Below are 24,582 nucleotides of genomic sequence, written 5' to 3'. Positions count from 1 at the left end.
CACTACTGGCATGGCTCAAGGAGGCGATCCCTCCGCCTCCATACCCACACAAACGCTGGACCCTGCCGAAGGTACACAACGCAGGCAGCAACAACCCCTGGCGCCACATGCGCAACAACCAGCACTTAGACCGCACCAACCTACCCAGTCACATCGCCACTCACGATCCTCCGCCGCGCAACAGCAGCAAGCTCATCAGTTCTCCGGCGTGCCAGATAGCGGTGGCGCTGGCGAGCAGGTGCCAAGCGCAGCAACGGCGCAGCCTGGCGACGCCTCCACGACGACCAAGGCCCAGCCAAGGAACTCGTTCCCGCACGCGTTTGAGCGATGGGAGGCACTCTCAGCTCACTGGGAGGGTCTGACTTCGTTCTGGATACGGAAGTTGCAACAACACGCGGACGAGATCGATCGAGACCCCGTGTCAGCGCAACTTTCGCGACAAGTCAGCGATCTGTCAGCAGCTGGCGCGAATCTGTTCCACGCTGTCGTTGAGCTACAACGACTCAGGGCAAGCTCGGAGCGCAAGTTCCAGCGGTGGTTTTTTGAGACTCGTTCGGAGCTGGAACGGCACGAGGAGACAAAGGCGTCCCTCGAACGCGCATTGCGAGAAGAGCGCCAGTCCAAAGCAGCCGCCATCCAAGAGGCAATTGAAAACGAGCGTGCCAACTCCAAGACACAGAAGCGCGTCAACGAGATGCAGAAGGAGCTCCTCATATCCAAAGAGGAGGCACGACGCGCTTGGGAGGAACTAGGCCGCCGAGAGCAAGAGGAACGAGATCGCACATTCTCCTTGCAGCAAGGCCTACCTACTATCGTCGGAGGCGTGCAAGTGGTCCCGATGACCCAGGGTGTTCCCAGCAGAGGCCCCAGCACCCGGGAGTCACGACAGGCGCAACAGCCTGAGCTGCCGCCACAGCAGTATCCTCAGTACCCCCAGGCCAAGCCGCCCCCGCCGGCGGCACCCAGCTCAGGCGCAGGCGGAGGTTACTATCAGCCGCCACAAGAGATCGAAGAGGAGCGGCCATACACTGCCGAAGGAGGATCCGAGGCAGGCTATAGCGAAGGTGAGTACGTCATCGATGCTCAGGGCAACTTTGTTCGGGACTCGCACGGAGACAGAGTCCCCTACCGTGCCCCAGGCACGCCAGGAGATGATGACTCTGACTCGTGGACAGAAGAATACGAGACTCCTTCGGCACAGCATGGCGTTAGCTACCCTCCTTCGGCCTCTCAGTGGTCGGGGACGTACACCTCGGGCCAGCCTGACTATACAGGCACTGGCTATGCTGCCCCTGGCTGGGAGACCATGCCCCGCCACCACCACCCCACCCGACTCAGCGACGTGCTCGAAGAGGACGAGACGCGTAGCAGGACGAGCGCCAGCCAGAGCCAAGTCAGTCGGGCTTAGGCCTCACGGCAACTGGGCGAATTGTGTCGCTGTCTTGCTCCCGGATTCTGACGGCCCCTCGAAATCCTGAAATTCAAGATGCCGTGGTTCGAATGCAGAAAATTCCATGGTGCTTGACAGGACTGGTCGAAGTCACACGGAGGGCAGATGTAGTTTGGCGACGCTGACTACTGAGATGTGCTCTGTCGCATCTTTGGATTAGGTGCGGCGAGAATTTGGGAACCAGGCATTGGACACCTCGACAGCATTTTATTGCATAGCATGCATCGGCGGCATACGGCGACCAAGCTCTTTACTTCGTTTTATTTGCAATTGAGGCAGGGACGATGTGTTGTTATTAAGTGTACACAACCGACTGCGACTGATACCACATTGTACACCCACACAGAATCTCCTGTCTGTTCTACGCCGTGCAGATGCTCAGATCTCTGAGACAGGGGAAGGGAGGTCATATCTGCACTGGAAGGAGCTGTTGTGCGGGGGATTATTTCTTTGAAGGACTTTAATGCTCGGTCGGACTTATGGGGGCTGTTGGGTCGGTCAAAGTCTTGACGAAGAAGACGACGAGACCATGCAGCACTGGTATCCAAGGAACTCCAGGCTCTCCTAGGAACCTGTTCAGATCGCTCGGCCTCGGCATCTGAGCGTGGTCGCAAGTCTGGCCCACGGATCGAAGTGAAGAGAGGGAACACAGCTCGTCATCCTCGACTCCTTGCGCCGGACGGATGTCCCCTCTCGCCATTCTGGGCCGAGCGACGTTGGTCCCCTGGACCCACAACCTACCTGCCGCAGACATCTCACGCGGGGATGCGAAGGAGCAAGGATAATAGAAGTGGGAATGAGGTTGAAGACCAGAAGAGCGTATTGTAATTGTATATTTCTGTAGTAGCGAGAGTAATTATCAGAGGCCCGAGGCTGGCAGAAAGCCGGTGGCAGTAATCCTCGCACTTGATGATCCATGTTTCAAGTGATTGGCTGTATGCGCTGTGAGTGTTTATGTGAGGGTGTCCAAGTGCCACAGTGGGGTCGAGTGGGATGAACAAGAAAAGACTCCCAAGTCTGTTATCCCGATGCGCAAGTGACGGTGATCGGCGTGAAGTCATCGGTCGGGGCCCGAATGTGCGTGCAGTGACACGGCAAAAGAAACGCCGCCCCACCCACACCGCACCTCCTGCAGCTTGCCGTTCCGTCACGGCAGGGGTGGCTCCTTGGCCGGCCGGGAGACTTCAGTTTCAACATACTCAACAGTTCCAACTCGGCTCTCACGACTCTCGTACACACACCACACAAAGTAACTTCTCACTCCCGGCCTTTCTCTCCCTGGCTGTCTACCGCCGACGGAGCCCCACACATTTAACCACTCAACCGGCTATAACCCGGCGTGCACAAACCCCCTCACCGTGTTCTCTATCGCACGCACGCGCACGGGCAGGCAACAGAGAGAGCACCAGAGGCCACGATGAACGCGGCGTCGAGGGTAAAGGCGCTGCCGCTTCTGCGGTCCTCGCTGCTGGCCCGGAGTAGCGGCAGCGCCTGCTGCGGCTACTCCTCTGTTGCGGCTGCCCGTGCGCTGCCCCGGAGGACGGCAAGTTGCCGTCCCCCCTCGTCCTCGCTCTCGCGGGGCGTCGACGCCGCCGCGGCGAGGACCTGGCGTGCAGAGGGCGTGAGGTGGAACAGCACAGAGAGTAGTAGCAGCAGCAGCAGCAGCAGCAGCAGCAGCGCGAGCTCCGATGATGGCGGGAGCGTGGCGAGTTCGCAGACTCCGCTGGGCAGCGAGGCGGAGGCTCAACCTGCGGCGCCAGCATTTTCGTTTGCCTTTGAGTGAGTTCTAGGCTGCCACCTCGTTGAGTCCTACAGTGCGAAGCCGCTGACTTCTATACCAGCATCGATGGCGTGCTGCTGCATCCAAGCCAATCCCTGGTGCAACTGAGACTCTCAGGTTCCTCCAGCGGAACAACATCCCGTTCATCCTCTTGACGAACGGAGGGGGCAAGTCTGAGGCCGAGCGGGTGGCCGACCTGATGGAGAAGCTCGGCGTGGAGCTCGACGTGTCCAACTTCGTGCAGAGCCACACCCCGTACCAAAAGTTGCTCGACCCCGATGCGGACCTGGGCCACCCGGCATTAGAGAAGTATCTCGAGCAGTCTCTCGGCAGCAAGAGGTTCTCAGGGAAGGAGACCGTGCTCGTCCTGGGCTCTGACGCCTCCAAGGCACGGCGCATCGCCAACGGGTACGGATTCGAGTCGGTGGTCACGCCGGGCGACATCATCAAGGCGTGCCCGGAGATATTCCCGTTCGACCCGCTGCGTGAGTTCTACGACCGGCAGGAGATCCTGCCGCTGCCGAAACCCATCTACAACCCCAAGGCCGACCCAGCCGTGAAGCTGGAAGACTGCCTCAAGATCGATGCCATCCTGACCTTCAACGACCCGCGCGACTGGGCCGTGGACATCCAGCTCATCACCGACCTCCTCCTGTCGCACAAGGGCTACCTAGGCACTTACAGCAGCCGGAACGGCGACATGTCCCTTCCCCACCTGGAACAATGGCAGAACGACGGCCAGCCGCCCCTCATCTTCAGCAACATCGACCTGCAGTGGAGCACGGGCTACCACCAGTCGCGGCTGGGCCAGGGCGCCTTCCACGGGGCGGTGCGCCACGTGCTGCAAGATCTTATGGGCGGGCAGCAGTCCTGTGAACCCAGGACGTTCGAGTTCGGCAAGCCCTTCCCCGCCACCTACGCGCACGCCTGGGCCACGCTGGACCGGCACCGCCGCCGCCTCGGCCTGCCCAACCCCACGGTCGTCTACATGGTCGGCGACAACCCGGCGAGCGACATCCGCGGCGCGCACCAGTGGAACACGCACCTCAAGCGTTCGTCCCCGGACAGAAGGCCCGCGCTCGGCCCGTACTGGAGGTCGTTCCTCGTGCGCACGGGCGTCTGGAAGGAGGACGCCATGCCGCTCAAACACATCCCCAAGGTCAAGAAGCCCCACCGCGCCGTGGACGACGTACGGTCCGCAGTCAAGCTGGCGCTGGTGGATAACAAGTGGCCGGGCAAGTTTGAGTGATTGGTGGCGCGGGGCGATGTGCCCCCAGCCCCAGGGTGGGCGTTGGATAGGAGGCGGGCGTGCGGCGGGAGGCAGGGGCGTTCTCAACGGCTTACGGCACGCATGTTGCGGAGTATTGGCGGCGGGTTCTCTGGCATTGGGTGCGTTGATGACCAGGCGGTGTCTGACATTACGCTACTACTCTACAAAGGAAGAATCGTGTGAGCAAGACGAAGTTTCCGCGACTCTGCAGCTCGTCCATGCACCCGCTGAACCCTGCGTGCTTACGTCTTCTCTGTCGGCAAGGCCCAAACTCGGGAATATAGATTTCAGGGCCCTCCTGGCGAAAGAAACTCAAGTGGTCACCGTCCAGGCCGCTCGCCATCCAAGGTAGATGGCGTTGCGGGGCTGCCAAAACCGAAGTCGACGCCGTAGAAGATGTCCTGACCATACAGGAAACAGTAGTCATCTTCGATACTTGTCGGTCCCCTGCCCAGCCGCCCGCCACACCAGGACCGAACAGCTCCTCCAAGCCAGAGGGGACCAAGCACTGCGCGATGGATCTTTCTTGCCAGTGCACACCGACTTTCGCGGCGCACTAAAGCAGAAGTGAGAACTCGACACCGTCACCTCTTGGGTTACGATCAACCGACGGCGCGACGGCAACAAGCCGCCCCCCCCCCCCTTATTTCGCCGTGACACCAAATTTTGATGTTTTCCCGAGGGCAACAAGTAGGGTGTGATTCATTTCTCGTCTGTTGATTAGATTTCTGCAGGTTGTGCTTGCGCTGGCAATAAGAATGCTCGGCATCGGCATATTGAGGCTGGGACACATGAACAGGGATGATTTAGAACTGGCTCCCCGGTTGTTCCATCCAAGTCAATGGAAAAGCCGATTCCTGAGGCTGACTACGACGTCGCACTTGACGAATTTGCTTTTACGAGAGGATCATCGATCTGAACTCGGCAATGCTGGGGAAAAGCAAAGGTATGTAGGGGGGTCGCAGTGGGATGTAAGAGTTATAATGCGATGTACCCCCGCCTGGCTTGTTGGCCCTATTTCTCGCGAAGTTTTTGTCACCTTGCTGCCAGATCTTTTATCTCCTGGGGTAGGTGTATGGTTCTGAGGTTGCAGGCGCAAATTTGCACCTCAGCCCAGAGACAACCTGTCCGGGTCACCCGGCTTCGGCAGAGGAGCACCGAGAAAATGATCCGCCGAAGCGGGATGGGAAGCCGTTGGCAGAAAGCGGTGAGGAACAATCATGGGGAAGTCCTTCCTGGTCCAGATCAGGCCACACGTTCCATGCAAGTGAGTGCATCGACGAGGACTTGGTCCGCCCAACCGGAAGAGCTCCAGGCCTTGTCTTGGAGACAGAAGCTCGTGGCATGACAGGCAAGATCCCTCTCTCTCTCTCTCTCTCTCTAAGAGCAATCGGATAGCATCAGCAGCAGTAGCGTGAGAAAACCCAAATCCCCACCCGGGGAACGAGAACCTGATGTCTTCTCAACAAAGTCGCAAAGTAGAAAGTGCATCGCATCTGTGCTTTGGCGGAAGAGACCCGCGGGATGCCATCAGGCGGTGTGGTGTCGCGGGCGCGCGCACACATTAGACTTTTTTTCGCCTGTCTCTCCTTTCGGTCTGTTGCCAGTTTCCAGTTACTCCGTCGTGGAATGCTGCGACGTCCCTGAGGAGTACTTGCAGAATCTGCCCACCCCTTCTGTCGGACCCAGGAAGGACGCTGGAACAGAGTGGTGTTCGTCCGGGCTGGGCTGCAGGGGCGCATGGATCGTCGCTGTCAGCTGCAGGTGGCCCCCCCGGCAGCCGGGGAAGTTCTGGGCAGAGCCCCACAGGAGCTCTTCCCTGACGGTCGATGCTTTGTGTAGCGTACAGTACGGGGTACGATGTAGCCGCGCGTCTCAAGGCGAGCAGGCATTGCCGGGGGCATAGTGCAATGCGTCTCGCCGGTGGCTGTTCTCTGGACGGGGGTCAGTAGGTGCTTAATGGAGCAAGGCCAGGACCGGGACGGATGGGGTCTGGGTGTTTGCCCTGGGGACGGCGATGATGACGACGGTAAGGATGAGGCTCTGGGGGGGGGCAGAATCCGGAGATGCATTAGGGCTGCCAGGGGGTGCCTGACTAGAGATGTACTGTGTGTGTATGTAGGTGGGCTCCAGCACCGTACATGGTACGGCACATTGATCATGTAGGTGAGCTGCAGGTGACTGTGCAGACAGCAGCGAAGAGTTGCAGCCGCAGGGCCGGCGCCAGCGCCAGCGGTTAAATCTCGAGTGCGTGCATGCGCGCATCCAACATGCCGCCTGGGCAGTGTACAGTGGGCTGTTTCGAGAGGCGCCCCAATGTGGGAGAATTGTTTCGCAACCCGCAACCGCTCCCTAGAGAAAACCGGCGTCTATCCACGCGCTGCGGCTCCAAACCCCGGGGGAGGTCAAGTGTAGCACGGACGGGCTGGAGTTGAAGGGCGTAGCGCTTCGATATGACCCGACCATCCATTACCCTGCCTGGTGTGGTCCTGCCAGGTGCCCAGCAATTCCATCAGATAATAAATGCACACTCACATACACATACACTGGTAGGGGTTGGAAGGAGTGACAGGGGGGAAGCCAGCCCCCAGTGGGCGAAACGCCGCACGAAAAGGAACGCTGATAGGCAACCCCCCCTGCTGATATGCCCATGTGCTCTTGCCCCATGTCCGCAATTGCGCCCCTCTCCTGCCGTTCCAGTTCCCAAGTTCGCTCGCTACCTGCCGGTAGGTAGCCTGCCCTGCACTGCAAGCAGGAACAACGTCCAGCCCTCCAACAAGATCAGAATCAGAATCAGAATCAGAATCAGAACTAGCACACCGCAGGCGCGAGCGATCTGGAGTCTGCAGTCTGCAGGCTGGATTGAGACTTGAGGCGAGGACCGAAGTCTGGAGAGTTGCAGCCTTGGGATGCCCTCTGCCCACAACCCGCTTCCGCGCTTCGCATGTCCATGTCCATGTCAGCTCATTTCCGCTCAGCACCAAAGTCGGCGTCATGGTTCACCTGTCCTGTTGAAACCCTGCCTTTGTGCCATCCTCATCTGACTGACTGACTGACGGCCTGTCTGTCTCTGTGCCCGGTCCGGACGGCCCACTCGGGATATCACTCCTCCTCCCTGTCAACTTGCCTGCTGCTCGCTGGTCCTTCTGCTACCCCTCTACCCCTCTGCGACAGCTTCCATCCTCTCACACACAGCGTTTGTATGTGTATGCGTGTGTGTGTGTGTGTGTGTGTGTGTGTGTGTGTGTGTGTGTGTGTGTGTGTGTGCCGCCTGCTCCCCTTCTTCACCGACTTTATATGCTTTTGCGCTTGGAGGCTGGCTCTCTTCGCCCTCGGCCCCTCCCCCTGGCCTGGTTCCAGCCCTGGCCCTGGTCCTGACCCTCTCAACATCTCCATCGCTACGCTCGTGCTCGAAACAATTGCCAGGACCCGTTCCGATATTAATACCGACACACTCCTTCTATACATATCGATCCGGGGAAGCCATCCGTGCGTGAGGCTGTCTTGAACACCACACTAAAATAATAATACCCGTCCGACCCCAACAATCCCTTGGTTATTTCTACTAGTCTACCTGCTTCTCCTGATCGTCCTCTCGCTCGCGCAACGTCTCCAGACCAGCGAGCATCTTTGCGACCGACGCCCGGCACACCAAAGGCACACCAAAGGCACACCAAAGGCACATCAAAGGCACACCCAAGGCGAGGCAAGGCTCTGTTCAGTCGCCATTCGTTTCTGTCTGGGCACTGTCCTGTCCCGTCCCACCCTCGCAACCGTCGACCCCTCCAAGCTCATCTCACCTGTCAATCAGCACGCCTTTGCTCTTGCTCTTGCTCTTGCGCCTGCGCCTGCTCCTCGCTCCCCGTGCCGTCCAGAACGCCCATCCTTGTCAGCAATCGGCGCTGTCTCCGTCGCATACCACCCACTTCAGCTATCCGCGGCTCGGCCAGGGAAAAGGAACCGGCGAGCCATTTTCGCGCCTCTAAGCGCACGCCCTCGACAATCATCTGCCTGCCCTCTGTCTCTGCCTCCCTGCCCTTGCGCAACCGAGGCAGAGGGGTTCGCGCAAGGAGGGCGCAAATCCAAGATCGTGGTCCAAGACAACCCGCAGGCTTACCCGGAGTCGCTGTTACATTTTGGTCCCTCACTGGCGGGCACATTCGGCGCCTCTCTCCTGGGCCATCTGCCCCTTGGGTGCACACCTCCGTCATCGACCTCTCTGTATCACCACCACCCGGCCAGAGAGGAGACCCTCCGCCGACTGGGTTTTTTTTTTTTTTTTTTTTTTTTTTTTTATGGTTTTTTTACTCGGCTCGGGCTGCTTATACACCCCCTCGTTGCAGACTGCCCACCACCTCCACCGGCCCTGTGACGCATCTTTTCTCCCCTCTCCTTATCTTTGCTGTTCGGCAGGTCGACAGTGATTCCCAGTGTCCTCCTTGCGTGATATACGCTCGCTTCCTTGTATCACAACATAATACAAATCCCCAATACCGGCTGTCAGTTGTGATTCCCGGCCAGCCCCGCGGCAGATTTCGCCTGGTAAACCTGCGGTCAATTTGTGTGCGCCTCGTCAACAGCAATCTTACCCAACCCACAGCATTGCCATGAGCGCATCTGCTCCGGAACAATGACGCCGTGCGCGAAGCAGCCGCAGACGCTTCAGTTGAGGTCGCTATCGTTGTCCTCCCCCTGTGGGACGACTCGGCGCTGTGCCCCGTACCCCGCAATCCGATTGTGGGATTGTTGCCGTCTGCCTCCGAGTCGGTCGCACCGCAACCACTGTGGTTCTACACGCCCAAAACACACCCGGCCATCAGTCAGTCGCGTTGCGGCTTGACGGAGGTTGAGGTGCTGCTTTGCGAACCCGAGTCCCCTGGAGGGACCTCACCAGAGCCCACGACCCCTCGCACGGAGTTTGAAGCACACGCCGAGTCCCCACGTAGCAGCAGCAGCTTCTTGACCGCTTCCGCGACAAACCCCCCGGGCCCCCGCTCTCCGGACACACCTGAACTCTCGCCCGGGACCATGTCATCTACGTCGCAGGCCCCCCAGGCGGTCCCTGTCAGTCAGCTGGGCCTTTCGGCCGAGGTTGCGGTCCTCCAGCACGCACAGAGGGAGGCAGCCGCGGGCGGATCAAGTTCTTCACGCGCAGCCAGCCGTGCGTCCTCCCAGGGCCTTCTGATACTGGACAGCAGCTCCCTCGCCCAGCTGGGACGCCACTTCGACCGCCTCATGCAGCAGATCTCCCAGCAGCTAGATCACCTGACCGAGCAGTCCCAGATTGTCACCATGGCTGTGTATGACGAGGCTGGCAACCTGATGGACAACTGCGATGTCGAGATCCGGAGGTTCCATTCCATCATGGCGCAAATCGACGACCTTGAGGTCGAGTTCGACCGCATCCGCCACATTCGAGACATTGTTCGAGGCTACCGGCAGCGGGTGCAGGAGATGGAGCGCGCATTGGAAAGCTCCCAGCCAAGCTCGTCGCGGCATCATTCGAGCAGTAGCAGACACGGGCACTCCTCGCATGGCCACTCATCATCATCCCACCGACACCACCACGGCCATCGGAGCTCGAGGCATTGAGGTGGAGGACGAGAGCCGGAAAGGACGGGAAAGAGATATCATAAAAGAAGAAAGTTAGGCACCTGCGTCCTGGATCCCCGCAAGGGAAGGGAGGATCGGGCAGAACGCAACGTTCGAGGAAGACCACTGCCGGGCGACTGGAATATTATGAAGAAATTGGGGACACTGTCGTACAGCGTACTTGGCCGGGGCATTGTTGGTCAAGACAACAGCAAACACGGCAAACACGCCTCGTCTCACGACAAAATGGATTGGTTAGAAAATGAGGTCACGCGGCCGCATGGAAACACAAAAAAGGGGTTCATTCTATTTCGCGGGAGGAGGATTCCATTGCGAGAAAGCAAGCATTTCAATCGCGGGTGACTACAGGACCGCAGCTTGCCAGGGGTTAGCTTGCACCCCGAGCGAAGAGATCGATGTCACAAGGCCGTGCCTCTCAGTATTGAAGCCGGGCTCGCCCCCCACTCTATGTGTCGTCGGGGCAATGCCAAGGTCCTCAACGAGAGGTGAACGGTGGACGGTCGATGGCAGAAATTCCCTTATTGTCTTCTCCCATGGATGGGGTGGTCTATCTCTCTCTCTTTAAGATCGATCTGCGCCTCACGGCTGGACTAAGAAGGGACTATTTAGCCTCGCGGCAAGTATGATGACGACGATACGATGATACCGAATTCTCCTTTTTATTTTTGTTCCTCTTCATCGCCCCTATTGTTGCTTCACCCTGTCCGATCTATCTGTATCTAAAAACTGTCTCTTGCATGGCGGTTTGCCCGTTAGTGTGTACTTGTATTGGTGCGCGTTAGCTCCTCGGACAGCTGGGTGGGTGTGGGGAAGAGGAGAGAACAAGATTGTGTCTTGTGATATACCCCCATAGTTGAACCAAGGTCTTTGCTCCGACATGTGCTCGCTTGAAAACTTGGCTGGGGAATGATTACTGTTCTGAGCGGAAATGTCCCCCGCCTGGAGTAAGACGTTTCTTGGCCGTGCAGGCGACCAAAGGATCACCAGTTGAGCCCAGTTCGTAGTCAGTCATGCAACGACAGCGAATGATTCTTGAAAGGCTATTGATACAATGTTACCGCTTACATCTCAGGCTTGCTGCTTCCTCCTACCGAACTTGACACCGACGCAGCCCAGACGTGACAGACTTGACGATCCACCTAGCACCACAACCCTCGAAACGACAATAAAGGGCTCCCTCAATCCGCAGTCTTTAGCCTTAGTAATCAATCATCTTAATCCCCACTCGCAGGCCCTCCGGCAGCTCCTCAAGCTTGATGAGCCCCATCTGGACACAGTCGCCCCAGAAGAAGAGGGCGCGCTCGTGCGCGTACGAGAGGTAATCAAATCCCTCCTCGTCCTCGCCTCCACCGGCGCTTTCGCCGCTGCTGCCAGCAGCACTGCCCTCAGAGGCCACAGGCGAGGCCGGCGCCTTGTTCTGATCCACGTCTCCGTCTGCCTCGCTGCCCTCCGCGGCGGGCTCTGTGTACCCAGGTATCTTGGCCTGCACGATACCCCAGGCGACCCACTGAGCGCTGTTCATGGCACGCCACAGCCGCGTCTCCCTGACGAGCTCTTCGACGCGCTGGTCCGTAGCGCCCTCTGCGCGGCGCTCCTCCTCCTTCCACCCGCCGGGCGGCGCGCGTGCATCCAGCATGAACTCGACGACGGAGCTGCTCGGGTTCTGCGGCGTCACCAGTGGCGTCGCCGAGGGCGTGACGTCCGCGTCCGAGGAGGCGGATGCCGGTGCGGAGGACGCGATCTTGGGCCGGTGCTCGATGTACGCCTTGATGAAGCGTTTCTGCTCCTCAGTCGAGGGGTAGCGCTCCACGCTGCACGCGAACGGCGCGTGCGGGTCGTGGTAGTTGTACGCCCACTCGGTGAAGTGGTTCGCAAACTCGCAGCCCGGAAGGTTGGCCGAGGCGTACTCGAAGTCGATGACGATGAGCTGCTTGTGCTGGTTCTCGGGCTGCAGAAGCGGGGACTTCTCGTCATCTGTGCAAACACGGAGGATGTTGCCGTATTGTGTCTGGGAATTTGTGAGTAAGCGGTCTGAAAAATCCCGTAGCCTGAGCCCAGGACATCGAAGACAAAGGGAGACTTACGTCGTTGTGGGCGAAGACTAGCTTCTCATGGAGGCCTTCAGATCCATAGTACTGAACGAGAAAGTTCCGGTATTTATCAACCATGGCCTTGAACTTGGGCCATTCTACACCACACACAAAATCTGACTGCTTCCAAGAGTCTGCTCCCCCGGCTAGCCTACCCGCAGCATGGGCTGCAACGAGCTCGTCGAGGAAGAGTGACCTTCTTTCAACATTGTCCACCCAACTGTCCCAGTTCTTGAACAATGTCGGGCCACCGTCCCTCTCCTCCTTGAGAAGGTCAATGCCGGAGTGGAGCTCACGCATACGCTTGGCGATCTGCCTGGAGGTTGCTGATTGCCTCATTTCTTCAGGGGTCAGGGGCACGGCGTTGAAGAACTGCTCAAAGCGACCGTTTGTGAACGTTCCCAACATTCGGGGGCCTATCTTCTTCCGGGCCAGCCGCTTCAGGATGCTGAGCTCGTTGTCCCGATCGATCAGGTTTTCAACATGGGGCCCGTAAATCCGCAGCAACAGCTTCTGTGGCTTCTTCTTAACAACCTCCGAGTCGCCAGATGGCACGTTCTCCGGCGGCGTCACAACATAGACTGCATTGGTCAGGGCACCACTCAGTCGCTCAACCTGGATGTCATCGCCGGCGTCCAGGGCCACACGCCTCCAGCCTTTGAGCCGAAGCGTATGCGCCAGGCGGATGATCTCGTTCTTGAAGGTTGCCCAAGCTTGCCTCTCTTTTTCCTCGCGCTTTCCGGATACAGTTGAGTGGTCGTCTGCGGATGCCTTGCTGTATTTCAGCGTTTTGGAGTTGTCAAGAATAGCATCGCAACTTGGCACTATGGCATCTCCATCCACGTAGTCCGTGTCCGACGAATATGCTCGAGAGAGTTGCAGAGTGGAACGTGAAGAAGTCTTCTTGCGGTGCGAGAGTCGTCGGCCCAGTTTCGCGCTGTAGTGCGGTACAGAACTGATCCCCAGAGCAGCCATGCTATCATCGAGAATGCGCTGCAACCGATCCAGGGAAACATCGCTAGAGTTGGAGTCGATAGAGGCCGTCCTGCGCAGCACGTTCTCGACCTCGGGCTCCACCTCTGGCTCTTCAGCCACCGGAGGCTCCTCGGGTTGAGCCTTGTGCTTCCGCCGCGAGTGAAGGTGGTGGTGGTGGTGGTGGTGGTTGTGCTTCCGAGGCTTCTTGGTATCCCGCTTGGCCTTCTCACGCTGAAGCCATTCAGCCACCTGAGCGAGTAGCTTCTCGGACGCGCGATCGACCCTCTGGGAGCCACTGTGAAACTGGTGAGAGCCCTGCGACGGTTGGTCACCCTGGGCTGCAGCGTCTTCTGGGAGCTGCGGAAGGGACGAAAAGCTTTGGTTCCCATTAAGATCCAGAGTGTCAATGCTGCTTTGGCTGGCAAAGGACGTCCGAGATGAGTTCGCCGCTGGCAATGGGGGTCGGCCACTGAGGCGCTTCCCGCTCACGCTGGCAGCAAATTCCCTCCTCGGCCTTGGCTCCTCCTGAGCAAGGGGCTCAGGCTCAGCGATTTGGACGGCTAGAGATGATCAATGTCAGTAAGAGGCATGCTAATATGCTTACAGAGGCAAAGGAAAAAAAAAAGTCCCATGCGACGATTTGGAGAGGCGCCTTTGCATTCCGTCCGCTGAGACAGTCAAGGTCAACTCACCTCGGCCATGCACTCCAGAAATTACGGACACAATGATGAGATGGAATCCAGTCTAGAGCACTACAGGAGACCGAGACGACCAAATCTGGGGCGCACTGTGCTCTGTGCAGGGCGCAGATGCAAGCGCCGCATAGAACTAGTGGGAAGGTGAGAGCAGAGGCAGCTCGGGTTTGAGGGAGGTCTTACCCTTTGTCGGGCCACAAGGTGGTGTTTGGGCGACATCTTCCTCGTTCTTCAAAGCAGACCTGATAGGCTGGCCTTGGGCGTTGAGAAGTGGTGTTGAAGGCATTGTGATGGCAGGGTTTGGTGTGAATGCCGTTAAAAGTGCTGATGTGTTGCTGAGTCGTGGTGGTTGTGTCTACTCGGGCATGCAGCAGTTATGGCTCAGGTGAACGTGTTCCGAAAAAAAAAAGTGCGGTGAGGAGCATAAGGATTTAGGATCAAGGCCTGACAGATAAGCGCCGGGCAGGGGAACAAAGATCTTTCTAGGTCGAGTAGGAGCCACGGCGGACGGGATGCCTGCCACCGTTATCTTTGCTGGAGATGCAGGCGATGATACACGGTCAGAAATAGGCTCCTTTGTGTGCGAAGTGTGCGTTGTCGACGAGACCAGACACGATGTTGAGATTGGGGACGTGGGAATTGGACGGGGACATGGGCAGGGACAAGGGTGTCAGAGGGTTATCATGTGTCAAGAGCTTTTCCTCCCACGCTTGTCAATCGAAATGACAGGCAGCAGAACAGATGCAGTAACAAACTTGAATTGGATGGCATGAGGCTTGGTCGTCGCTGCTAGCCTGAGCCGTGGCGGTGACGTAAGTAGCTCCTCCCGCCTCTTGAGTCTCTCCTCCAAGGCCTAAGCCGCCAACGGGGCAGGCCAACTGGAACTGTGGCGCAAGCCTACTGGTCTTGGACTTGCGGCGCGTCTGCACCATAATACATCATGCTCAGTGCCACGAGGCCTCCCCCTGGATAAAAGTCGAAGTCATCGTGCAGTATCAATAAGCATGCGAGGCTGCCTTGGAATTCCACATGGCCTAGCGTCACATGGCTCTGAAAGGAAGATGCACGTCGAAGAGCCGCGCTGCAACTCTGCCAAAAGCATTGCGTGATCGACAACTAGGAACTATCCTCCAATCGAGCCTCGTCTTGGGCTGCGGGCTATGCTTCAAACAGCATCAGGTCAACATTCTAGATTCTTCCAAGTGGCTGGAATCCCCACTCGTCGCATCTGAGCCGCGTCAGCCGCGTCAGCCGCGTCTTGCCGCCGTCTCAGGGTCGGTCCGGATGTATTTTGTTTTTACTTGTGTCAATAACTTTTGTACAGGTTTCATACAATATACAACTAGAACCTGTCCATCTCTTGCAAGGTGTAGATCGCCATCGCAGACAGGTGTAGTCGGGTGAGTGGAGAGACCACGCCGTTTCACAAGCCTCCATCACTACTTCCTGAACTCGCCCTTCCACTCCCTCATGTGGCCAAGTATCACGCTCGATGCCTGGTCAGGCGAGTGTTGCCGTCCCAACGCCTCAACGAAGTCGCCCTCCGGATCCATCAGGTAGAAATATATGCTGTGGTCGACCAGATAGTCCTGTCCCGCCGGGACCTTTGAAGGTGTGCTGAAGTAGACCCTGTATGCCTTGCACATGGCCTTCACCTCGTCATATGTGCCCGTCAGCCCCACAAACTTGGGATGGAATTCGGCCAGGTACTTCTTAAGCTCCTGAGGACCGTCGCGCGCAGGGTCGCAGGTCACGAAGATTCCGTTCAGCCCGCCGGGGATCTCCTTCTCGACGTTGTCGAACATGATCGCCATCTTGTCGAGCTCTTCAGGGCAGATGTCCGGGCAGTGTGTAAACCCGAAGTAGACCTGTACGTGCGCGCACGCCCGGTCAGTCGTTATTCTCGTGAATTCGGGGCTACACGGCTGGTGCAGTGGGGTTGCTCACCAGGGAGTACCGGCCCTTCATGTCCTGCTCGGTGAAGGGCTTGCCGTCCTGGTCCACAAGCTTGAACGACCCGCCGACCTTTGGCTTTCCGACCGCTTTATTCGCCTCTGCTATGCGCTTCTTCTGCATGCGCTCCTTCTCATGTTCGAAATACCAGGTCAGGCCGCCGGCTGTCACAACGAATAGCACAAGTGCTCTCCAAGAAAAGGGCTGCGATTCGACATGAGTTAGCTTCCTTGATGATGTGCTCTATGCGCGGAAAGCGATTGGGCGCTAAGATTGTTTGCCTACTCCTATTTGGTACCGGCTCCTGGCCTCCTCAACCGACTTGTACTTGAAGCGCTTCTGCACCAAGGGCTGATGTCTCGAGGGCTGGTCGAGGTTATTTGTGAGGGCTGGTCGTCGAGTCAAGGAGGCCTGCGTTGAGGAAAGGAACCGCCGGCATTGTCGCGAGGGGACTTGTGTTTCCTGGAAGGCCTTCAGGAATGCCCTGGATGGGGCAATTGATCGAGACATGTTGCTTGTGGCTAGGGGAGAGGAGTTGCAGGCGAAAACGAATCCGCAGAGCAGGAGAATATCCACCAAAGTTTCACGCCACTTGGAGAGGAAATACACCAAGCGATGCCACTAGAGTCGGGACCGAAATCGAAAGCTCATCATCCAAAAAGCTACAGGGAGCTCGGGCCAATTCGCGACTTCTCCAAGTCATGCTGGGTGGACGGGTGGAGTCGAGCGTGGAGCCGAGCGGCCGCCAATCAGCTCTCACTTCCTCCACGCTCCCTGAAGCCGTGAAGGGAATGAATTGTTGAAATTAATGAATTCGCGGTATTCCATCCACTTCCTTTTGCATCAATCATCAAGCCTGCTCCAGCTGGTTTTTGACCGGCCTTATAATTCTGGCATTTTTCGACTTCTTCAGATCCAGCCGTGACATCCGGAAGCGGGCTGATGAACCACATCCTATGGATGCCTTCACAAGCTCACACTTCGCCTCCGCCAGCTATAGCCATGGACATTGATCAGGCTGAACCCGCAGTGGTGCAGGACATGAGCATCAAAAGAGAGACCAGCAATGGTGTAGACAGCGATCCTAGGATGTCGCAAATCCCAGAAACTGCAAACACGGGCTCCGCTGGCCCACGCTCGTCGCAACCGCGTTCGATGTCTCAGGCGGATGCCACACCAGACGACAAGTCGGATGTCAAGCTGGGGCCCACGTCCAGGGCCACCAGCAAGAAAGGCACGGCTAAGATCGTCAAGAAAACTGGCCGGAAGACTACCGGCAGCGGGACCCGGGGCGGTCGAAAGTCGCGTGGCGGTAGCAAATCTGGAGCATCATCCCGGGCCAAGAAGACAACAACCACCGCCACTACAGCCTCTCAAGCATCAGCCTCATCACCGCTAGGAGGGCCTCTGGCATCCAGCGAGGCAGGGGCCAGCGACGAGGAGGAGTCGGACCACGGGCCTTACTGCATCTGCCGGGGACCGGACGACCACCGGTGGATGATTAGTTGCGACATGTGCGACGACTGGTTCCACGGGGAGTGCGTCAATATCGATAAGACGATCGGCGAGGCCCTGATCCAGCGTTACGTGTGCCCCGGCTGCACAGACAGGCAGGGCATTAACGTCACTAGGTACAAGAAGACGTGCAGTCTTGAGGGGTGTTGGAGGCCGGCAAGGATATACGACGATATCCGCGGTGACGCGGACTACAGCGTGTTCTGCAGCGACAAGCACGCCGAGGATTGGTGGGAGCAGCTGGTCAGGTCACTGCCCGAGAATCGGAGTCTGAGGGCCAAGGAGGCGGACCTCACGAGGGAGAAATTCATGGGGTTGTTGAACGTGCCCGCGGCGCACAAGTTCGTTGAAGGCGAAGAGCCGTGGCATCTCGGCAAGAAGCCATTTGGTGAGAACATCCATCCTGCTTTCATCCTTGACTTTTGTTCATTCCGAGGCAGATGAATTCGATGGGTGCGGGATGATGTTTCCGGATGGACACTGACGATCAAATTTCTAGCCGTACCTAATGAGTTCTGGTCACATGTCGACCAGACTCTCGTCTTCACGCTGGAGGAACAGTCTTTCCTGGCTGCGTCCGCCGCAGACCGCTACGCACTAGCCGAGGAGATCGTGCTGAACAAGAAGATGCAGCAGCTTCTCGACCTGGCCAACGAGCGGCGCAAGGCCGCCATTTCTGAGGGCCTGGTCGAAAAGGACGTGTGCGGGTACGACACCAGGCTGGACCTGGTCGGCTGCCCGGAAGAGTTCGGCGTCTTCGTCAAGTCCGCGCAGGGCGAGGCCATCTACAAGAATAACAGCCTCGCAACGGGCGGCGGCTGGACGGAGGAGCAGGTCCAGGCGATGAAGGCCGCCGCCGCCGAGGTCGAGGACGGCAGGGAGTGGACCCTGGCCACAGCGGGCATGTGCGACCGGAGGAGGTGTAAGCCGCACGCCTCGTGGTACAACATCTTCACCAAGAGCACGCGGCACCTCATCAAGGAGCTGGCGCGCCAGGCCAAGGAGAAGCTCGACGCCGAGACCAGGGTCCGGGAGGCGGCCGCCACGAGGTATTTCAGGCGGAGGAACGAGAGGACCTCCGTGACCAGGTTGGATGAGATGGTCATGACTTGACGTACGTGACGACCCAACGGTCAGAAGGCGTCAGGTGAAAGAAAGGCGATACTAGGGTTCCTGTGGAATCATACTCGGAAGAAGAATCATCTAGGTCGCTGTGGTTGGGTAGACGCGGCAAAAGTATTACTATCCCGGAGCCGGCTCTCAGAACTCGGTTATAATGTATGAGCAGCTCTACCATCCGTGCTTCAGTCTCGTCGCCTCCCTGTGATGTATCATCTCTACAGGTGTGAATAGCATCGTCTCAGAAGCCCTGCATCGGTCCGGCCTCACAGGTCACTTTACCACGAGTCGATGTGCTGTGTGTGATGCTGACCGAGCCGGCTTCGCCGAGTCCACTGCGTGTTATTTGCCTCGTGGAATGCAGTGACGCTCTCCTCCTCCACGTTATCACAGGTCGAGCAGTCACCAGTTCGTCACGGTTCCCATCAACCTATCGAAGCGGTGTTTCTCAGATATCCATCCATGTGAGAACAAAGCACATCAGAAGGGACATCTTGGCCTTTGGGAAGGACGTAAAATGTGGCACACGCGCGTTGAACTCGATCAGGCGGGAGGTCTCGCGAAGAGGAATCGGAGGATGGAGGTCCATGGTGACGCGAAGAACGATCACTCTCGGGCTCGATAACCTGGACAGATCTGGAATTCAAGAACACTCTTTGACTCAGTCCTCTGGTTCAGCGAAATGGTCCCTCTGCGAAGATGAACAGATTGAGAGTCAGCCTGCCCTGTAACAAGGAGACGGACAGGATGGGGCACATGTTCTAATTCACAGCACGACGCTCAGTACGGATCAAAGGCGGAGCCAAATTATTCCCTAACATATTTCAACCCTCTTCAACAACGACGTCTCTGCTTGCTGTCTAGAAGAGCTGATTGTCTTCGTACAGTGGTTGTCATCCTTCCAGACTTACGGCGTCCGCCTGGCAGAATGAGGATGGGCTCGCCAGATCAGCCACAGGTACAAACCTGTAGGCAGGCCCCGACTGAGAATGTGGACGATGTATCAATGTATTGAGCACAGCCTCTAGAATATTAGTGAATACTACTCCTGCTGAACAGCATGTTGTTTGACTGTTATGTGCCACTCACGTCGTCGTTGACCGAAATTGGTTCCTGAACCTGGCTTGGTAGCGACACGGCTTAGAGCGTCTTCTCACCAGCTCGATACACCACACCCTACCTGTGGCTCTTTACATGACCGACTAACCCAACCATGCGTCTCATCTTCCACCAAGACCGCACCGCTCTAGGCCGCAACTTGAGGAAGCCCCATGCCTCAGTCTCAACCAGATCCACCAGCCTCAGCCGCAGACGATCCCCTCGCCGCAGATCATGATCTGTGCCTGCGTCCGAACATACCGGGGCTGCGATCATCAAGCCCCCCGTCGCGCCCAGGCAGAAGCGAACACGGATGGAAGCCCTCCCGCCCCTCCATCCCTCAGAAGCCAGTCCCACACACGAGAGCCCCAGCACGAAAGAGTTCGGTCGGGCACCCCGTACACGAGCGCGCAATCTCATCCCATCGTCTCACCCAAGAGGAGTTTAAACATCGGAGGAGCCACCCGCGCGCGATCCACGCACACCTCGCCAATCCCCAGGGTGCCCCAACGTGATGTTATGGGCCCTTACCATCCGCCGGCGGTCGTGAAGTTACATACAGGCCGCTGTGGACCGGTTGCCTTCGCAGAAACGGGAGGAGTTCTAAATCTGGGCACGCCCTCGAACGTCGCAGGGGCCGGCTGGGCCCCAGCCACCCTTGGGGGACGCGAATACGGGGTGGGATAGTGTGTTTTGATCTCCATGGCCATGGGCGGGAGGATGTACGGGGTCCCTGCCTAGAAAATCACGACTCTAGGGCCGTTTATCACGACGCACTCCCTTCCCGTTTGGTGCACTCTCACCGCTGGGCGTCGTCCCAAGGGGGAGGGGTGGAGGACCTGAGGTAGATCCACGTCATCCCTTCAGACGCCCCGCCGCCGGGCAGCCGTCCAGGCGATCCCTCCCTGTAGTGGATACGGGCACGTGCTGCAGGGCCTGCTGTTGCAAGCAGCTCACAACTGCCACTATTAATGACCGATTTGCTCGGTGTGGTATAACCCACATATACAGGACGGTACGGAACAGAACAGAACAGGATCCCCACAGCGGGCTGGCGGTCTCAGATCGGCCTGCGGGCCAGGGCCAGGACGGACGGGAGACGAGTCTCGGATCTGTCAGGGCTTCCCATGCTCCGGATCAGCTGAGTTCCGAGAGGCGGTCCCCTGGAGGCAGCTGTCATCTGGGGAGAAAACTGTCATCTTCGACATGCGGCAACGGTGGAGGCAAAGCAAAACGATGGGACGAAATCGTAAATAATGCAAAGGCCGTCCGTCGGTGAAGGTTGGAGAGGTGGTGTGAAGGAAGCTAACTCCCGGGCAGCAGATTTCGAGATGGCGCTGGCGAGGTGAGATCGCTGATTATGCTCGATCTCCCATATCTCGAGCCTCGCACGGATTCCAGCCAGCCTTGTTGCAATACCACCGTACCAACGTGAGCTGGACATCTGCACACGTGTAGCCAACAACTCGTGATGCGCAATGATTGCCTCAGCGACGAGATTCGCAGACGATCCTGGTGATCCTGGACCGATTCTCAGCAGGGCACCCGTTGATGGGTCCATGGCTTGGAAATCCCTGATACCTCCGCGCCGACGAAACACCATGGGGGAGGATGGGGGCAGATCTGTGGATGGGGCATGGCCATGACGCGGTGAGCACACATCAGCAAACAGGTCGTGGCCCTGGAAGACCCTTGACACTCACTTTGGTGTAGCAGGGGGGGGGGCTCCGAGGTAAGCTTAAGTGCTGCTCCCGAAAGCTTGGCCTCAGCTGGCTCCACTGTCTTGTCTCAGATTGGGCAGGGCTGCCAGACGCCAGCCTGCGGTATGACCAAAGGCGCGTGCGTGAAAGGCGGCCTAGGCTGCGCAGAGATGGGATGAGAAAGCGGCAGTCGTGTGGCTCGCCAGGTTGGTGGTCTGGGCGGTAGCTCCCGGGGCCCATGACGGAGAGGCTCAAGAGAGATTGGCAGCCTCGTGAGACAGGACGACAGGTTATCATCGCAACATGTCTACGGACGACGCTGCCACAGGATGAACGCTGCTAACGCCCACATAGCTGCAGATCAGGGACACCATCCCGAATTCCGGCGGTGTTTGATAATGCACCGCTGGGCACTTGAGGCGAATTCCAAGCCTTGGGACGCATCAATAAGACAGCGGCATATGATGTTCCTCCAGCCTGTCGTCAAAGTCACTGCCTCCAAGAGGTATGTACCCGCTGGGCACCCTGGACCCCGGCCATTTCATAGGGCTCAGTCGGATCTGCAAGGCCCAGCATAACTGAAACGCGACCGCCTTCAGGATGGAAGGCAAGGCTTAGCCTGCTAGCAGAACCGCGTTTCAAGCTCCTCTGCGTATCCAGCTCGTCACGCCTGGTACTGTCAGGGCTCTCTCACTCACTTGAGTCCGGCCCGACGGCCGGGGGCTCATAGTTGCTTGACACGGGTGCGGCCAGGGCACATGCTGGGGCATGAGGGGATCGCAGAGGAGTCCAAGAAGAGGCTAAAACATCCCAAGGCTACAAGGTGTTGGCCGAACTACACGTGCCCAGGCACCCAGGTGGGCACCGAACAGGCGGCTCGTGGCGATCTTTCTGGCCTGTGCTCTTTTTTTTTTTTTTTTTTTTTTTTTTTTTTTTTTTTTTTCCCTTTGCCAGTGACATGCTGACTGGGCCTATACCCTTTTCCTGGGACAGTCCACCTGGAACTTGACAGCCGTCCTACCGCAGCGACGGCCTCGGGAATCACTGACCTCGCCGAGACCACTGCAGGAGCTGCACAGACTGAGGCAGTTGCCCACTTCCCGTAGACACGAGGCACCCAATGGACTCTTCTTTTGCTGCCGGTTGATTCTCGGATCTCTTGGGTCACCCAATAGACTTCCACACTAGGCAGTCTGCCAAGTTGGAGGTTCAGTCGTACAGAGTGCACAGAGTAGCCGAGATCCAATGGCGAATTCTTGGGTGTCATTTCGAATGGCCTGGCTTTGCTTAGTCCACTGACATGATCTGATCTTTCAGACCAGAGAGAGCGCTGGTGTGAAGTCTGTCGAGCAGCCTGTGGCACGCTGGAACAAGAGAAACTCCGAGGTCGACTTGCCCCCCTGGTTCCCCGGCCCCGGCTGAGGAGCAAGCTTAAGCGCGGTTGTACTATGCAGTAGTACTGCTATTAAGTGTGCTAGTAGTTGTCAGGAAGCATCGTCACCTCTCACCAGCCGCGTGGACAAGCCCTCGGGCCCCTGGTATCGTAGCAATTGCCGAGCTCGGGGCTTGCAGCAGCGCTTTGGCCTCCTCCGTTGCTGGTGGTGCAGCGGCCCCATCCAAAGTTAATAACAAGAAGTTGGTGCAAGCCCATCCTGGCCGCTGCCTCGTATGTGCTGGACGGGGGCTTGTCGTCGGGGCAGGTTAGGGCGAGGTGGGAGGACGACGACTCAGGACCAGGCGACAGACGGCACAGCCCAGCATCGACGCAGGGCGCAAACCTGGCCGAGCTGGAGCTGCCACTGCTGTTGCTGCTCTTCTGAGGCCAGGGCGCATGTGCACCCATGGCTGAGAGCAGTTCGAGTCGGGACTGCGGCGAGAACAGACGGCGACGGCTCATGCACGTCGTCTCATCTGAAGTCTGGCTGTCGTTCGCGGTGGCGAGCACACATCAGAGCCAGCGGCCGTTGTGTGGTGGCATTGAATCTTGCCCGTGGCCCCGTCTGATGTGGTTTACTCAGGTAGCCGCTTCTGGTTGAAACAACGGGGCTGAGATGAAACATGGAGGAGGGGCTCAGACCACCTGCACACCGACCACCGTCCACCGTCACCGACGCCATTTTACTCGGCCTCGGTAGCTTCTGAGGCTCTGTCCAGCGTCAGTGCCGCTGCCGCGAGAGACCTGGGAAGGTTTGGAGATAAAGTTCACCTTAAAGCCATACCTGAGTCGACATCAGATAGCAGCGCGACGAGGGGTGGCGTGATGACGAGGGAAGCGCGGGACTGGACGGATTCGGTGTGGTCAAGATTGGGAAACCTGTTGCCTTGCACTGTAGGCAGCATGCACGGCCGAGGGGATAGAATACAGAATAATCTAGTCTACTGCTGCATACCTGCATGCTGCACAGTCGGGTATTGTGTGTTGGGTTGACGTTGATTTTGGCTGTTTTTGAAATAGACGAGCAGGGCCCTTGTCTCTGCTGCTCTGCTGCGGTGATCCGCAAGCGAATGGTGATCTTGGCACGGTGATTGGGCGGTGAGGATGCACCTCGGGGCTCTGCAGCATAGTAAATATGGAGACGGCAAGGGCCATTTCCAACACATCGGAACCTGTTGCAGCCAACCCGCGTGCGAGTCACAGCAGAATAGAGACATGGTTTAGTCGAGCACCTGCCTAACCACCTTGACTGCCTCTTGTCACTGTGTACCTAGGTAGACCAGGTCCTTATGCACGCAATACGGCGCCAACCAAGAGCTTCTGACACAGCCGCACGCACGTACAATGGCCTACTTGCATCTATGCTGCATTTATCCACCCGCAGCTTGCGGGCCGTGCACCTCTGGGCACATGTTCCCTCTGACTCCCAGGTAGCTGGCATCTCCCGTACAGCAGTCCACCATGGAGTAGGAGGATGTACGTAGGACAGAGATGAGGTACTCTACCGCCCGGTACAGGACCACGTCGGCACAGAACTCACAGGCCGACCTTCCTTGGACTCGCATATGGCAGTGATCTGCAGGAACAGGGGTCCTCCCACCCAGGCACCACCTGCAACAAGGGCATAGCCAAAACAGCAACGACGGGCACCCCCTACCTGCGCACACGCTGAGACCACAAGAGCAGGCACGACCGGCTAAGTCCCCAGTACCCATGCCCCGTACTGGCGAGATGTGCCATTCCATGTAGAGAGTACCTTTCGCCTCCGACAGCCAATCTCAGCTCTCAGCTCGCACTAATGCCCAACTACAGTACCTTTCCCACCATGTGGACAAGCGACCGTTTGACGCCACTCGCGCCAACAGCGACGCCGTCTCATCCTGGCGTCC

General features: G+C 58.0%; 6 protein-coding genes across 6 annotated transcripts; 4 read left to right on the top strand and 2 right to left on the bottom strand.

The window, feature by feature from the left end:
- Positions 1-10: 10 nt before the first annotated feature.
- On the top strand, positions 11-1,408 carry INS49_001317 (uncharacterized protein; the record flags this gene model as incomplete). The annotated part of the gene is made up of 1 exon (XM_043162149.1): positions 11-1,408. One exon carries the CDS (start codon positions 11-13, stop codon positions 1,406-1,408), a length of 1,398 nt encoding a protein of 465 aa, XP_043030655.1.
- A 1,459-nt stretch (positions 1,409-2,867) lies between these two features.
- INS49_001316 (uncharacterized protein) lies at positions 2,868-4,479 on the top strand (the record flags this gene model as incomplete). The annotated part of the gene is made up of 2 exons (XM_043162148.1): positions 2,868-3,229; positions 3,348-4,479. The coding sequence occupies 2 exons, from the start codon at positions 2,868-2,870 to the stop codon at positions 4,477-4,479; spliced, it is 1,494 nt and encodes a 497-aa protein (XP_043030654.1).
- Positions 4,480-9,528: 5,049 nt separating this feature from the next.
- Positions 9,529-10,092, top strand: INS49_001315 (uncharacterized protein; the record flags this gene model as incomplete). Its single annotated transcript, XM_043162147.1, has 1 exon — positions 9,529-10,092. The coding sequence occupies one exon, from the start codon at positions 9,529-9,531 to the stop codon at positions 10,090-10,092; it is 564 nt and encodes a 187-aa protein (XP_043030653.1).
- A 1,219-nt stretch (positions 10,093-11,311) lies between these two features.
- INS49_001314 (uncharacterized protein) lies at positions 11,312-14,159 on the bottom strand (the record flags this gene model as incomplete). The annotated part of the gene is made up of 4 exons (XM_043162146.1): positions 11,312-12,121; positions 12,198-12,301; positions 12,359-13,738; positions 14,057-14,159. 4 exons carry the CDS (start codon positions 14,157-14,159, stop codon positions 11,312-11,314), a joined length of 2,397 nt encoding a protein of 798 aa, XP_043030652.1.
- A 1,153-nt stretch (positions 14,160-15,312) lies between these two features.
- On the bottom strand, positions 15,313-16,336 carry INS49_001313 (uncharacterized protein; the record flags this gene model as incomplete). The annotated part of the gene is made up of 3 exons (XM_043162145.1): positions 15,313-15,741; positions 15,821-16,030; positions 16,112-16,336. 3 exons carry the CDS (start codon positions 16,334-16,336, stop codon positions 15,313-15,315), a joined length of 864 nt encoding a protein of 287 aa, XP_043030651.1.
- A 492-nt stretch (positions 16,337-16,828) lies between these two features.
- On the top strand, positions 16,829-18,454 carry INS49_001312 (uncharacterized protein; the record flags this gene model as incomplete). Its single annotated transcript, XM_043162144.1, has 2 exons — positions 16,829-17,729; positions 17,841-18,454. The coding sequence occupies 2 exons, from the start codon at positions 16,829-16,831 to the stop codon at positions 18,452-18,454; spliced, it is 1,515 nt and encodes a 504-aa protein (XP_043030650.1).
- Between the last annotated feature and the right edge of the window lie 6,128 nt (positions 18,455-24,582).

Source organism: Diaporthe citri, assembly GCF_014595645.1.
Source record: "Diaporthe citri strain NFHF-8-4 chromosome Unknown scaffold_1, whole genome shotgun sequence".
In the NCBI taxonomy this organism is placed as follows: Eukaryota; Fungi; Ascomycota; class Sordariomycetes; order Diaporthales; family Diaporthaceae; genus Diaporthe; species Diaporthe citri.
The sequence above is the reverse complement of the archived record's forward strand: the minus strand, read 5'-3'. Positions and strand labels throughout refer to the sequence as shown.